Source organism: Protopterus annectens, chromosome 2.part1, assembly GCF_019279795.1.
Source record: "Protopterus annectens isolate FY-2018-M chromosome 2.part1, PAN1.0, whole genome shotgun sequence".
Taxonomy (NCBI): domain Eukaryota; kingdom Metazoa; phylum Chordata; order Ceratodontiformes; family Protopteridae; genus Protopterus; species Protopterus annectens.
In genome coordinates, this window is record NC_056729.1 from 1,526,542,555 (window position 1) to 1,526,557,503 (window position 14,949).

At 42.1% G+C, this 14,949-nt stretch overlaps 1 protein-coding gene across 1 annotated transcript in view; it reads right to left on the reverse strand.

The window, feature by feature from the left end:
- The window catches only part of PRXL2B (peroxiredoxin like 2B), a 609,295-nt gene that overhangs the window by 478,247 nt on the left and 116,099 nt on the right, over positions 1-14,949 (reverse strand). The window contains exon 3 of the mRNA XM_044062981.1: positions 8,697-8,901. Coding sequence (XP_043918916.1) covers positions 8,697-8,901 — 205 coding nt within the window. The remainder of the gene's footprint in view (positions 1-8,696; positions 8,902-14,949) is intronic.

Genomic DNA, 14,949 nt, shown 5'->3' on the forward strand with positions numbered 1-14,949 from the left:
GCTGTATTGTGGGCATTCCTGACAGCCTCATTTTTAGAAGAGATTTTTGCTACCAAGGGAAGTTATACATTTACATTTTATTTAATGATTAACTGGTTGTCTGAGAACATGAGACGATTGCTACATGGCCTTAGGATGTTGGCCACAGACATTTGAAAATTGCATATCCATGTTATCCTGTCCTGTAATAGGGTGGGTTTTAACATGGGTCTCCTGGGGTATTTTCTGTGGTTAAAGGATGTTATAAAATGCTGGGATACTGTTGTGCTAGTCCATGTGCAAACTATGTTGTGGCGGCATTGTTCGTGGTGTCCTCATTGGAATTACTGCCAGTTTTTTTTTTTTTTTTTTGGAAAAGGAGTGGTGGAAGTTGGGCCTGCAGTGGTGAGACGAACTGATGTGGAGTGTGGGAAGCGGAATTCATGGGATTTAATGGCACCATATTTGATTTTGTTGGGTATGTGTTAAATGGACTGACCTTCAGATGCAGTGGATGGTGTTGGAGTAATGGAAATGGTGACTTATGGCCTGGATGGTGGCTTGTGAGGGTCAGAGGTGTCCGAAGGAAGGACTTGGGCTTGGATGTTGCTGGTGATGGTGTGGCCATTCGTGCCTGCAGGTAGCAGCAGTTGGCAGAACTGTGGTCAGAAGGGGCTTGTTGCTGGAGATGGTGTGGCCATTTTGACCTGCAGGTAGCGGAGGTTGAAAGGGATTGTGGTGTCAACAAGATGGTCAGAGAAAGGACTGGGACTTGTTGCTGGTGATGTATAGGGTGATTGAAGAAGTATTGCATGAATCGTGCTCGGTTTTTAAAGCTTCTGGTCTTCGGTTGGCTCTTTCACTCTTGCTGTATATATGTATTTTGTTTCTTCTTGTTTAAATGCTGTTGTGTTCTGTTTTTTGTGAGTGATCTTGCAGGAATCAAATTTCATTCAGCTGTAATTCATGCATGGTTGAATGACTAATAAAGTTACTTTTGACTTTTGTCACAAACTTAAATAAATGCTTTAAAATGCTCAAAAACAGTAGTGATTACTGTACAAACAATATTCTCATCTTAACTTGGATGGCTCTGGATGCAGCTGAAGCTCTTGAAAAGTGATGCAGAGTTTTCTGCATATAGAAAGTATTACAGTTGTACATTCTAATGATTATAGATTATGACAGCTGCAATTTATTAGGACTACACTGGACTCATTTGCCTGATTAACAAGTGCATATTTCAGCAGAGGTCTCATTTACATTCTGGTACTCAACTGCTTATGGAAAACATCATGATGTCTGAAGAACTTGCATAACTGAATTAAAAGTGCTTAGCTTGCTTATATTTTAGAGTGGGTATGTATACCCATGTTTTTTTGTGTGAACTATACAGAAGTCTCAAAACAGAAACATTTACAGATAGAATTCCAAGATGAATATCCATTTTTAATATTTCTGATAAATCTCCACTTCAACTCGACCCATGCAGATGGACAATACAGTTATGACTGCTGAATCCTACACAAACGCACTCTAAGCACTTATACGAGTGCATGGATTGTGCTATCCCAAACCGAACCAAGATGCTATCCTCCAAATAAAGGAAGCCAATCTGGTGGTCCCCGGCCATAAACAAACTGTACAACCGAAGGAAGAAACGGATGCAAAAGAGAGTAAAATCCCATGAGTGGAGGGAGCTCCCTAGTCAACCTCAGTAAGAAGCTGAGATCCCTTACAAAATCCTCCAAAGCTAGCTATGAAAACAAAATTGCCACTGATTCCAAGGACAACTACAAAGCATTCTATAGCTATATCAAGAATCTCAATGGCAACACACAGATCTGCTCTGTTACAGCACTACAGCATGAAAATTACAGAACCAACTGATATTGCCAACATCCTGGCAGATAGGTTCAGTGCTAACTTTACCCCCCCACCCCCTAAAGGGCCCAAATTTATACAGAAAGAATGCAGAGTCCCTGTAATCACAACTACGCAGGTAAAAGCTGCACACTCTAAAGCCAAAAACACAGCATCCATGGGACCGGACAACATCCCGGGCTGCATTTTACACGAACTTCAGAAATAACTGCCCCCCCCCCCCCCCCCCCCAAGCACCATGTTCAATCATAGCCTCACATCAGGCTTTGTGCCCACTGAATGGTGCACAGTAACAGTTACACCACTCCACATAGGGGGAGCCACCAGTGATCCCAGGAACTACCGCCCTATTAGCCTGACAAGCCTGGTCTAAAAGGCCATGGAATGTATCATCATGGACCTCATAATCAAAGAGATTGGTAGCCTCCAAACTCTGGACCCCACCTAGTTCGGGATTGTGAAAGGCAGATCATGCCTCCTGTACCTGATCGACTTCGAGGCAATCACCAAAGCCGTAGACGAGGGTAGGGTGGTTCACACAGCCTAGCTTGACCTCGCCAAGGCTTTTGACACCACACCATACCCCATTCTGTAATTATAGCTAAACTCACTAAACTGGGTATAAATCCCTACATCACAAGATGGGTTGCCAACTGGCTCACTGACAGAACCCACACTGTAAAAGTTGCAGACTCCAAATCTGACTTCAAACCAGTGACAAGTGGAGTACCATAGGGTTCAATCCTGGTACCTCTCCTGTTTGGTATCTACTTCTCTGAAGTACAGGCAAACACAGAAGGCCTCTAGCTAACGAAGTTCGGAGATGACTGCAAACTAGGAGCAAAAGTTGAGTCCCCAAATGATGTGGACATCCTACAGAAGGATGTCACTGAGACAGATGCCTGGTGTCAGAGCCATGGCTTCAAGCTTGATGTCAAAAAGTGCATAGTCATCCCCTTTGGTAAAAACTCTGTACCCATGAACTACCACATAGGCAGCATTCTACTCAACACTGAATGTGTGATAAGACACCTTGGGACCCAGGTGGACAGTTGTCTCTCCTCTGATAATCACATCACCACAGTAATCAGGAAGTCTTTCTACATGGCACACCTCATCACAAAAGGGTTCTCATCCAGGAAAAAAAAAGAGGTCATTGTTCCCCTCTACTCGACACTCATTAGACCCGTTATAGAGTACAATGCCCCTTTTGGAATGTACCTCACAAGACATCTGCAGCAGCTGGAAAAGCCACAGAAGTACCTCACAAAGAGGATTATTGGCCTCAAACAAATGCCCTACACTAACAGTTTCAAAAAACTCCAGCTTTACTCCGTACCATATCGACTACTCTGAGGTGATCTCTGCGTAACATATAAAGTTATGTTAAACCCAGAGCTGTTGGACATGCTACACCTAAAGAAATCCCAATCCCTTCGAGCTACATGCTCTAGGGATCTCAACCTTGTCACCACAATAAACAGGAAATGCTGGAGGGATAGATTCCTGTCCCAGAGACTTCCCATACTCTGGAACAAGCTACCCATCTATGTCAAGCAAAGTTCCTCATTGGCACTCCAAGAAAAATCTTCATGAGTGAATGGGAAATAGGAAATACACCCTGGGGATCACTTCTGTGGCTCTGCTCGACAGGGGTATAGGAAATTAACTTTTTTGTGTGGCGTAACCCAGGGAACCTTGTTGGCTAGGCTTAATTAGGCCCTTGGGCCAATAGCCTAGTACCTACCTATGAACTACATCTCTCCATAGCACTATTGTCATCACCACTACCTTAGAGCTTCATAACATCTGTCATTCTTACTAGTCTGGACAAACCTCCCCTCTTCACCAACACCTCCCTATAGTACATTTGTCATTCCCACTACTTAGGATACACCCCTCTCCTATTTAACTGTACTTCTTCATTACACTCTCACTCGCTTCCAGTCTTTCAAAAATGTTTCCTAACCTTTTACACACCATTCTAAATCTCCTTTTTTTCTATCTGTGCCACAACCATATACCACTCTGATACCACTATTTACAGACTTTCACTACTATAAAACCCTCATATTTCACTCAATAAAACTCTCCCTCACACATCTTTCAATCTCTAGCCTCAAAACTGGTAATCACGGTTATCCATAAAAAATTCAACCTACTTATTATCACTCAATCCAGTGATTCACCAACATTACTAATTCCATAATTTTCATCCTTCTACCTATCCATTCACCACTACTACTTCTGTATTTGCTTTCTACATGCTGTTTCATCAAATTAGTCTACTGTGCTACACAACATCATATGGACTATTTTCCTCCTAGTTCATATTGCCTCTTATCACCACCGTCTTCTATACCAGTGTCCCACCTCAGAGCAACTCAAATCAACACCTGACACAGCTCAAACAATACTGACCATATCCAGTAACCTCTACAATATCAATGACATACAACCTTTCAACCATAAACACTGGGAGGTTGTTGTGATGTTAAGGTGTTTACCTCAAACAAAAGGTACAGGGTTCAGTTCTTACAAAAGAGAAATTGGCTAGGCTTAAAAAATGGCCCAAGAGAGCAGCTAGCCCAATACTTTAGTGGTGGGAGGCTGGTAGGTGGGAGGCTGGTATAATTGTTAAGGTGCTTACCTTACAGACACAAGGTGCATGGTTTGATTCTTACATGGGGTAATTAGCGAGGCTTAAAATGGCCCAAAAGGGCAGTTAGCCTAGAACTAATCTATGAACATTCCCTATTAAAACTTCAACTCACAAAGTTCACAGTAAATACAAACTAAAATCTAAGCACAGCTATCCTGACACCCACAAACCTAAATCCTTACGAGGATTGGCCGTGTGCATTCTAAATCGGAGTTAGCACATTCATATACTGCTTATTTCTCCATATCAGTACTAAATCTTTTCATAACAGGTAGTAGTAGTCATCAAGATTCAGGACTCAAGATAATGAATATTAACATCAGGAAGATATCCAACAAGACTTATGACTCGCTCCTGGGTAGCACTCTACTTACAAGATAGCCTCATACAACTGGGACTTGACTAAAACCAGATATAAACGATGAAAGCTCTAGTGCCACAATATACAGGGATAAAGTGCTTACTACAACCCAGGCTATCAGTTTTTGATTAGTGGTTCAACTGAAAGGCAGGCAAGGAGGAATGCATTCCCATCCTGGGTGGGGATAGGAGACACGTGCATGGGCACACAAAGCAAATGGAACTTCTTGGTGTAGGCTGGGAAGCCAGTCGCAATATGCTACAGCTGCAGAGAGGTGGCGCGGCTTGCCGATACCAGCTCTGTGCTGAAGTGTATAGTGGTTTGGTGTGGTTCGGCCACTGCATGATCCAGCAAGCATTCAGGTCACACATCAGGAAGGGATGGGGAATACTGAGGTCATAACTAATCCTCTGGGGATGGTTGGCTGCAGATGCGCCAGGACACCCTTAGGATCCATGTGGGCTCCAGCTGAAATTGGAAATACTTTGGAGTGCATGGGGTGGCTGGCAGATCCTGCAATGAACATGGGACATTGCATGAGAGACCACAAAGGTGATGTTGAGGAACGGAAACAAGCTCAAACAAACAGGAAAAAAAAAAAAAAAAATCAGCATCTAAAAGATGACCACATTACTCCACAAGGTTACAATATCATAAGAACAGACTCAAACAAAAAAGTGGTGAAGTCGCAATCATCTGCCACAACCTACAACTGTCCAAGTATCCAACAATCAATACCCCAGTACCCTAGTTCAACAAACCAAAAATGCTTATATCCTTCTTAAAACTTATCCACAAAAAGCAGTGGCTCCACAGCGCTACATATTCCATCAGGCAATAACATACCCACTGCTGAAGACAGTATAGGTTCATAGGTTTATACTAGGCTATCTGCCCTAGGGCATTTATAAGCCTAGCCCAAAGTTTTGTGGCTTACGCCACCCCTTATGTTAGAAAATACTGTGCCCATTAGTTTGTTGTGCCTCTGTCCAGCAGTGACACAGAGATGATTCCCAGGGTAAACTTACGATCTCCCATCCACCGGTCAAGATTTCTCTTGAACAGAGTCAGCGAGGTGCTCTGCCTCACATGGACCGGGATTTTATTCCACAGCATAGGGAGTCTCTGGGTGACAAATCTATCCCTCCAGCATGTCCTATTTATATCCGTGCTAAGGTTTAAGTCGCTTGCTCTAGTGGATCTGATAGATTTGGATTTTTTGAGGTGGAGCATGTCCATTAATTCCGGGTTGGACATGGCCTTGTATGTCAGGCACAGGTCACCTCTGAGCAGACGGTATGCGACTGAATAGAGCTGGAGTTTCTTCAGTCTGGCAGCATATGACAGATTTTGGAGTCCCTTTATCCTTTTGGTGAGGAACTTTTGGGGTCTTTCCAATTGCTGCAGGTGTCGGGTGAGATACATCCCGAATGGGGCATTGTACTCTATCATTGGTCTGATAAGTGAAGAGTACAGGGGAACAATGACCTCACTTGATCTGGATGTGAATCCCTTCATGATCAGGTGGGCAATGTAGAAGGTCTTTCTAACCACTTTAGCAATGTGAGTGCCAAAAGAAAGGCCACTGTCAACCTGGGTCCCCAGGTCCCTGATAACCTCTTCTGTGCTTAGTGGATTGCCACCTATATGGTAGCTTGGGGTTACCTTGTTTTTCCCGAAGGGTATGACTATACATTTTTGGCATTTAACTTCAGGCCATGGCTCTGGCACCAGCTATCAGTTTCCGTGAGACCCTCTGAAGGATATCTGTGTCCGATGTACTTTCCACTATGGCACCCAGTTTGCAGTCATCTGCAAACTTTGTCAGCCATAGTCCTCCTATGTTTGCCTGTACTTCTGAGAAGTAGATGCCGAACAACAGGGGGCCAAGGACTGAGCCCTGTGGGACACCACTTGTGACCGGCTTGGAGTCTGACAAGGCGCCAGCAACTCTAACCCTGTGGGTTCTGTCCTTTAGCCAGTTTGCAACCCATCTTGTGACATATGGGTTTACATTTAAGCTGGCAAGTTTCTCTATAATACCCGAGTGGGGTATTGTGTCGAAAGCTTTTGCAAGGTCAAGGTAGGCTGTATGGACTGCCTTTCCCTCATCAATGGTCTTGGTGACTGTTTCGAAGAAGTCGACCAAGTTCAAAAGGCATGATCTGCCCTTGACAAAGCCATACTGGGTCGGGTCCAATGTCTGCAAGTCCCCTATGTCTTTGTTTATGAGTTCCATTATGATCCTCTCCATAGCTTTGCAGACCAGGCTTGTTAAGCTTATGGGGCGGTAATTACCAGGGTCCGTAGAGGCACCGCCTTTGTGGAGTGGGACCACAGTTGCCGTACGCCACTCCTTGGGCACGTATCTGGTGGTAAGGCTAAGATTAAACAGCTGCCTTATGTGCGGGTTTAGTTCCTCATTGAGTTCATGTAGCACACAGCCGGGGACACCATCTGGTCCCATTGATGCTGTGTTTTTAGCTTTAGAGAGAGCAGCTTTCACCTGCGCATTTGAGATGTCTGGGAGGCTACACTCCGCTGGGATAGTTATCTCTCCTTTTGGGGGGAGAGGGGGGGTGAAGTTTGCACTGAACCTGTCTGCCAGTATGTTGGCAATGTCTGTGGGTTCAGTGATTTTTGTATCATTTTGGACTAATTCTGAGCATATCTGGGAGTTTCCACCCAGGTTTCTAACATAGCTGAAGGCCTTATGATTGTCTTTTGAATCTATGGCAATTTTTCTCTCAAAGTTGGCCTTGGATGATTTTATGAGTGCTCGTATTTTTTTTACTAATAATGATCAAGGGTGTCTTCTCTTTTATGGATTTTTCTCCATCATGTAACAGCTTTCTCCTCTTAATGTAAAGTTTGTTTATGGCTGGGGTCCACCAGACTGGACGTTTGCCCTTGGTGGAAAGCGTCTTGGTTTTATTAGGGATTGCCTGATCCATGCAGTCCTGGAGGTGTTCATAGAAGGCATTTGTAAGGGCTTCCGCAGCTTGGGTTTGGGTATCCTTGTCATTAACTCACATTCCTCAAGAAACTCACTGTAGGCAACCTTATCATTAACTGGTAAACTACAGATTGTGACTATTAACCTTTTCCAATTAACTGCTTCCCTTTCACTCAATTCAATAACCTACCTACTATACATAAACCCAGAAAGTCTTACTCTGCATTGGATTGGATCCTAACTTCTAACCCTAACAATATTTAAATCCTGCATCTTATCAGATTCTATCACCACCATACAACCTTTGCAATTAGGCAACAAACTCAGTCTCCAAAAACGTGTCATTTTAACTTAGTATGAAACTTATCACATTTCAGCATACACACATTCATTTTCCACCTCAAAACAAGTGAATTGAAACTCCTCAAAAGTTCACCATTCTGTAAGCATGTGACTTATCACAAAAACTAAGATTCTGGAAAAACAGGTGCCTTGAAACATCGAGGACCACTGTTCATTACTCTTATTTGCAGCAACATGCAGACTTTTTTAGGTGGTTCTTATGCAACCTCTGCTGTTCACTTCAAGCAGCAATTCATGATATTCTCAAGACACAATGGTTAGATTTAATGATGAAGCCTGTTCTTATCAAAAATACACAACATACAAATATCAAGTGCAGTCTAAGCAGTGTTTCAAAAATATATCACTTGAAGTAGCACACAGCAGTGGAATACTCTAGCAATGAAGTAATATTTCTGTACAGCAAAAACAAGAATGTAATATTAGAACTGTGCTCTTCCTCATAATAAAATATTCTGTTTTTTTTCATGTTTAATATAAATACTATGTACCTCCTTTGAAGAAGTTCCCATCAATGAATTCCTGCAAACCTAATTCTTCAGGTCCAATTCCAACCAAGTGGATATTGTTCTGCTCAAAGGATTCCTTTAGCTTGCTGACTTCATTGGCAGTCCAGCGGCACACCTGACAGCCAAACCGCCTCAAGAAAAAGAGAACACATGTCTTTTCCTTCCACAAAGACTGCAACTCCACCATCTTAATCACAAACAAATTACATATTTAGATTATTGAAATTTACAGTCTAATACAGACAGACAAAAAATTATTAATACATCCGCATGAGCTAGTAAGAATCAGGCTGAAGGGATGCACAACCCAGGACACACAAACACCGTAAGTACTGGCAGAGAAGATGTAGTTACCATTAATACCATTAAAAATGGAATAAAACTCCATCTATCTTGTAAAGCTAAAAAATATTCATTAAAAGAAAGCAAAGGTTAAAATTCTGGAAAATTGTAGTCAATACAAAAACTCAGAAAGGTGCAAAATTTAGAAAATGTTGCTGTGTCTTTCGGCTTTTCCCGGTTAGGGGTCGCCGCAGAGGACCTCTGGTCCGCTAATGACTGGCAGTAGATTTTTACGTGCCGAGTTGCCAGCCCTGATGCACAACCTTCAACGAAGGTACGCCCATTCACGCATGTCTCCACACAGAAGACGCTCTATGCAAAATTTAGAAAATAATGCATACAAATAAATAAATAAGGAGGCAATATTCTGCAATACATTAATTCAGTAAATTAAATATTTATTTATTTATTTGACATTTGTTGACCGGGTTGGTCCAGCTGGGACAGAGCCCTTTTTCAGTGGAGACCTGGGGAGAACAGCTCCACAGTAATTACATACAATTGAGTTAATTTAGTAGTTAGTTAATAATACAAGAACACACACAGATTATCTATTAACAGGACATTACAGCATGTATAGGTACAGTGCAAAGTATAAGAAAAACATACAGTTATAATTTTAACAAGGCAAACAAAAGTGGTTACAGTGTAGTTACGTGCAAGTGCGTAAGGGTTTACAAGCTTAGTCATTTGCCAGTTGACAAGTCATATACCAGAAAAAGAATAAACTGGCAGAGAAAGAAGAGGTTAAGTAGCAAAAAGATTTTTATAAGATTATAGGTTAGAGGCAGTGAGGTAGGAAAGATAGTCTGCAGTGCTGAGTGATTAAAAAAAGGTAGAGTTGCATTGATATAGAAGAAAGGGGGAGAGATAAGACTGCTAAAAGAAGTGGGCCAGTTGGGGGGTAGCACCGAGGTAGTTTTGCTTAAGTGATGTTTTTACTGCCTTTTTGAATTGGGGTTTGGGTCTAATGTGTCGGATGTCTAGTGGTAGTTTATTCCAGTTCTCAGCAAGCTGACAGCAATAAAGGTTTTTTCCTACGTTGATCTTGGGTTTGTGAATGAGCAGGAAAAGTTGATCAGAGCTCCGCAATGTTCTTGCAGGGGTGTAGTGGGAGACGATGGATGTGATATCACGCTGGGGCAAAAAGTACGCTGGTACAGAATACAATGAAATATCTGGAGCCGAGAGAGGATGAGGTTATGGGGAATATCTCACACATCATCTGATAAATAGTGTTTTATAAACCTGACAAAGGCACACATTAATTTAGGGAAAGAACAGAGTTAGATATTTTCAGATTGTGCTGGATTACTTACAGAAAGCTTCTACATAAAACATTATCAAATAATGGACTTCTTCAATGCCAAGCAATCTTTGTCTCTTCAAAGGCTAAATAACAAATGAGTAATTTAGTTTAGTATTAAGTAAGTCTAGGTTGGCCACTTTTTTCACAAAAGAAAACAAGAGTTATAAAGAACAGTTATGAAAATATTCTTTGTACAAGTACAGTGATTAATGCATATCCCACATGCCTACTTCACACTGATTGCGCTTTGTACATTTGCATTTGCTTGCATTAACCAAAGAGAACACCACACTGAGTGCACATAAATTTGTGCAGTAGCGTACACACGAATGCCATGAACATATATCAACATTAAGTGTTACTATATGCATACTGTACTACATAGACTACGGTACTCCTGTTTCTGGTTAAGTAGTAACAGAAACATTAAAATTATGGTTAGGATTGTATAAATATGGTATATATGAATGGATTCAACTCTTCGTTAATTACCGTTGGCATAAGCACCAGTCTTCTTTATTGTGGTAGTACTAATTCTATATTCCTATGTATATGCCAAATTCAGTTAGTGTCTATTCATTATTGTCAGTGTTGCAGCCAGCAGCACACTGCAGAGTCTATCACTCGCCACGTAGATTCATTTTCCAATACTTATACTGGCTAGTAAAATGGAATAGAGCAAGTAGTAAGCTGCACAGCAAGGCCACTCACTGCTGCTAGTGAGGTGCCTAACATCGATCTTGCTTTACCCGATGCAACAGATAGGACAAACTGGCACACTGTGAACTAGGCTGTGCCAGCTGCACAGTGATAATGACCAAACAGCACTTTGTAAGCAACTGCTGTCTGGTGTCAAACTGGATACTTACTGCATCCATTAAAGTGGAGAAGAAGTGAGTATAGGACAGTAAGAAACAGGAGTTCAGAGCAAGCAAGAGCACACAAAGAAGGGAAGCAGAAAGGAAAACTTTTCTGTGGATAGGTGCCTCATTTTTGTCAATACAAGCAGTGAAAAAGGAAAATATGAAGGATGGCAGGCAAGTGGAGAGGAAAGGTGGTAAAGTGTAATCTGCAGGTGCACACAAACTCCAAACACTACAGGTAAACGAGTGGATGTGCACATTCTATAAGAGAGGAGACAGGTTGGAAAGACAGAGTGGACAGATGGTGATGGGGAAAGTAGACAATACACAAATAGCTATTGTGACACAATAAGATAAGGTAAGCTTGCATGGGGGCTTCGGGCAGTGATATCTGTTTACCAAGAAGATTGTTTAAACCAGTCAGGTTGACTAGTAAAAGGGCCAAACTCTGCTTTGGTAAACTACAAGACAAGCCTGCGAGTAAAGTGCATTTCCTATGTGTTTCATAGGGGTATGAGGGCTACTACCAAGTGACCATTACTCTGTCAACTCCTTCTGCATATATGGCTAACAGCAGAAGGTCCAGCTGGACTATTTGCCTAGGAGAGGTTAGAATCCCCTCCCTGGTAAACTACTCCCAACCCTCTTACATACCAAAGCTGGGGCTGGCTACATCTCATCCAACTTCATCTCCCCCTGCTTCAAGGCCTACTAGCATTACTGAAGATGTCATACAGCTGGTACAAGAACTTATTTCAATGTAGTAGGCAAGTGCAACATTCATTATGGTGTGCTGCAAGTCTCTGCTGCCTCATGCTGCAGCCAATATGACTTGCCTCCCACTCTGCCCATACTAAAGGATCCATGACTCAAAACAGGCATCTCACACAGGGATAGGCAACAACACACTTCACTGTAAAACTACAATCTCACTTGTACATACATGAAAGTGGATGCATGGAAATTTGCCCATGGCTTTACAACCAAGCTACAGAACCACACGTGCATGGAACACAGCTAAAGCCTCACAAGCTGCCAAAGGACTCACAACTGAACATCCATGCTTTCCTCCACTACATTCACCAATGCCAAAGACAGACAGACAAGCAAGAGGTGCAGCAAGGAGACTGATCTCCACAGCAGTGCACCTGGTATGCCCTAGCACTGGTCAGAGGAGCAGCCTTTATTAGGAATACAGCACAGCTCTGAATGGCAGAAAAAAATATATATTTCAGCTTGCAAATGCAAATACTAATACTGTACCACTCTGGCCTTTTCTTGTCTAATCTCGGCTTCTCACAACTGAGATCTTCAGGGTGGTAGCAACATAGGTCCTCACCATACCTGCATTCCTCTCTGATCACTGGAATGCCAATAGCCTCACCAAGCAGCTCAGCAAGACCACAACATGCATCAATCTTATGAAATAGACTCTACTGGGTGCCATTAACTATTCTTTGAACTGGCTATGTAACAGGTAGAGCATTATCTTATTCTCCTTTGCATAACAGGCAAGTGGTCTTACAGAAGCATCAGCAGCCATTGCCACATATGTTTTTAAAGCAAGATGGTGGCTTGAACTCATGCTAAAAATGTCAATTCTGATGAAACCGCTGCACAGCCTGGTGCATTCAAGAAGCTCAACAATCACAAGCAGACAGACCATGACAAGCCATCATTCAAGATTTATTAGTGACATGCTGTAGTCCCTAACTGCACATTAGGTCGCCCATTTGTTTCAAAGAAATATAACAATTCAAAACATATGTACAATCTAGTCTTGTTTGCATATACTTCACACAACCTGTTAATTTGTGGCTTAAGTGGAGGGTCCACCTTGCTAAATGTCAGACCACCCACCAAAAAAAAAAAGAGGACTAAACCAGGAATTGCTGCACAGTATGCTGTAGTACACAGTATATCTCAGTTGTAACATACACAAGAGCCCTTGCCTTGGAATTTAACCATACATTTAAGTACTGTGAGTCTCTGATGAAAATGTCATAGGCCCACATGTACCCCTACAGCATACAATGGGACCCAATTCTCATGTTACTGCGGAGGTGACCCCAACCACTGCAATCAGTGAAGGCAACCATTTTACCTGTGTATCTCTATGGACATCTGTATACCAGACACCTTAGAACAGATGCCTTTTGTTACTACTCGGTTTATCTTCCCACTTTAAACACAACCCCATTACTACTCCTATTCAAACTCTTCATTTTCTCTGTATTCCCTTCTCATTACTAACCTACAAATACTTACCCATTACTTCATACAGTTTTCTTAAACTGTACTTAACCTATTCTGTCTCTTCTATACCATCCTTTCATCTATCTGTAGCTATAAGCTGATTTGTAAGTAAAACTCGTCAGTCCTCAATGTATAGTCCAACTACTCGTTTTATCTTATCGATGCTGAAACTTAACTGCATTTGCCAACGCTTGTTTTATATTACGCTATTACCCAGCTAACTGATGCTGAATCTTAACCGTAATTGCTATCTTCTGTTCTCTGCATACTTATTTTTTATATATTTGGAGCTTTTCTCCCAGGTCCTCCACTAACAAAGAGTTTCTGCCCAGCCAGACTTTTCCTGATCAGAAAATGTCAAATAAATAAATATCCCCGTCCCTAATAGCAGAATGGGATATCACTGGGGTATCCAATCAATGACAATAGCACAGAATATCTGTGGCACTTACTGTGTGTACCTCTACTGAATGTGTATACCTATGTCAACCCATTGTTACCAAATAGTAGCCTATTGACACCAACTGTAACTATCCTATAAGCTTAGTGTGTGTTCCTTCACATAGTTATCCTCATATTCTCCACTGGAGGTAGACTGCAGAGGTTGGTCAGCTTAAGCCAAAAATGAGAATGTCATCCTGCTACAAAAACTTAGGATCCGTGGGTACCGCTGTTAGGGAGAGGCAGTCTTCACCAGCCTCTGCAGGACCATATCTAGGAGACAGTGGTCCATAACATCAATGCAGTTAGTGGCAGGAAAGTGAACAACTCAGCATTGTAGGGGGGGGGGTGCCACTGACATGATCAGACAGCATAGCAGCAGCAGATCAGCTACTGAAGGGAGGCCGCCCCTCAATGTATGCCTAATTAAGGAGGCGTTCCTATTGTCCATTCAGAGACAATAAGGGCATAGGCATCATACCTGAAGGAATGGACATAAGATCCAGGATTGGGCAACCCTCACGTGTTTCCGAGGGGTATGTACTAGATTAGTAACCACACTGCATGCCTATTTAGTAACTGTTGGCAAGTCTGGCATACCACTGTATATCTTGCCCATAGGCGGATCGAGTATGTAAGCCCATAGCAACAGCAGAGGAGATACAAGTCTGTTCTATACCTGTATATACTGTACAACTCCTTCTGTACATAACTTAGGCCCTTGCACTTTAACTGTATATTCACTTTTTACTTCTACCTTGTATTCTACATTCACAGGTCATAATGCAATCCTTCAATCTTTCACTTAGCAGTTGATTTTCGATGGGCTAGTGCAGTCACTGAGACATGGTTTAAAGCCACGGCACACACCAACAGCACAAGATTATAATGCTTTCCACACATTTGACCAGCTACTACACAAACAGTGACTAAACATGGAGATGTTTCGATATTACATAAAAAATAAATATACCTCAAGGTTGGTCAAACAGGACAATGCACTTCAACTGCTCCATGTTCAATT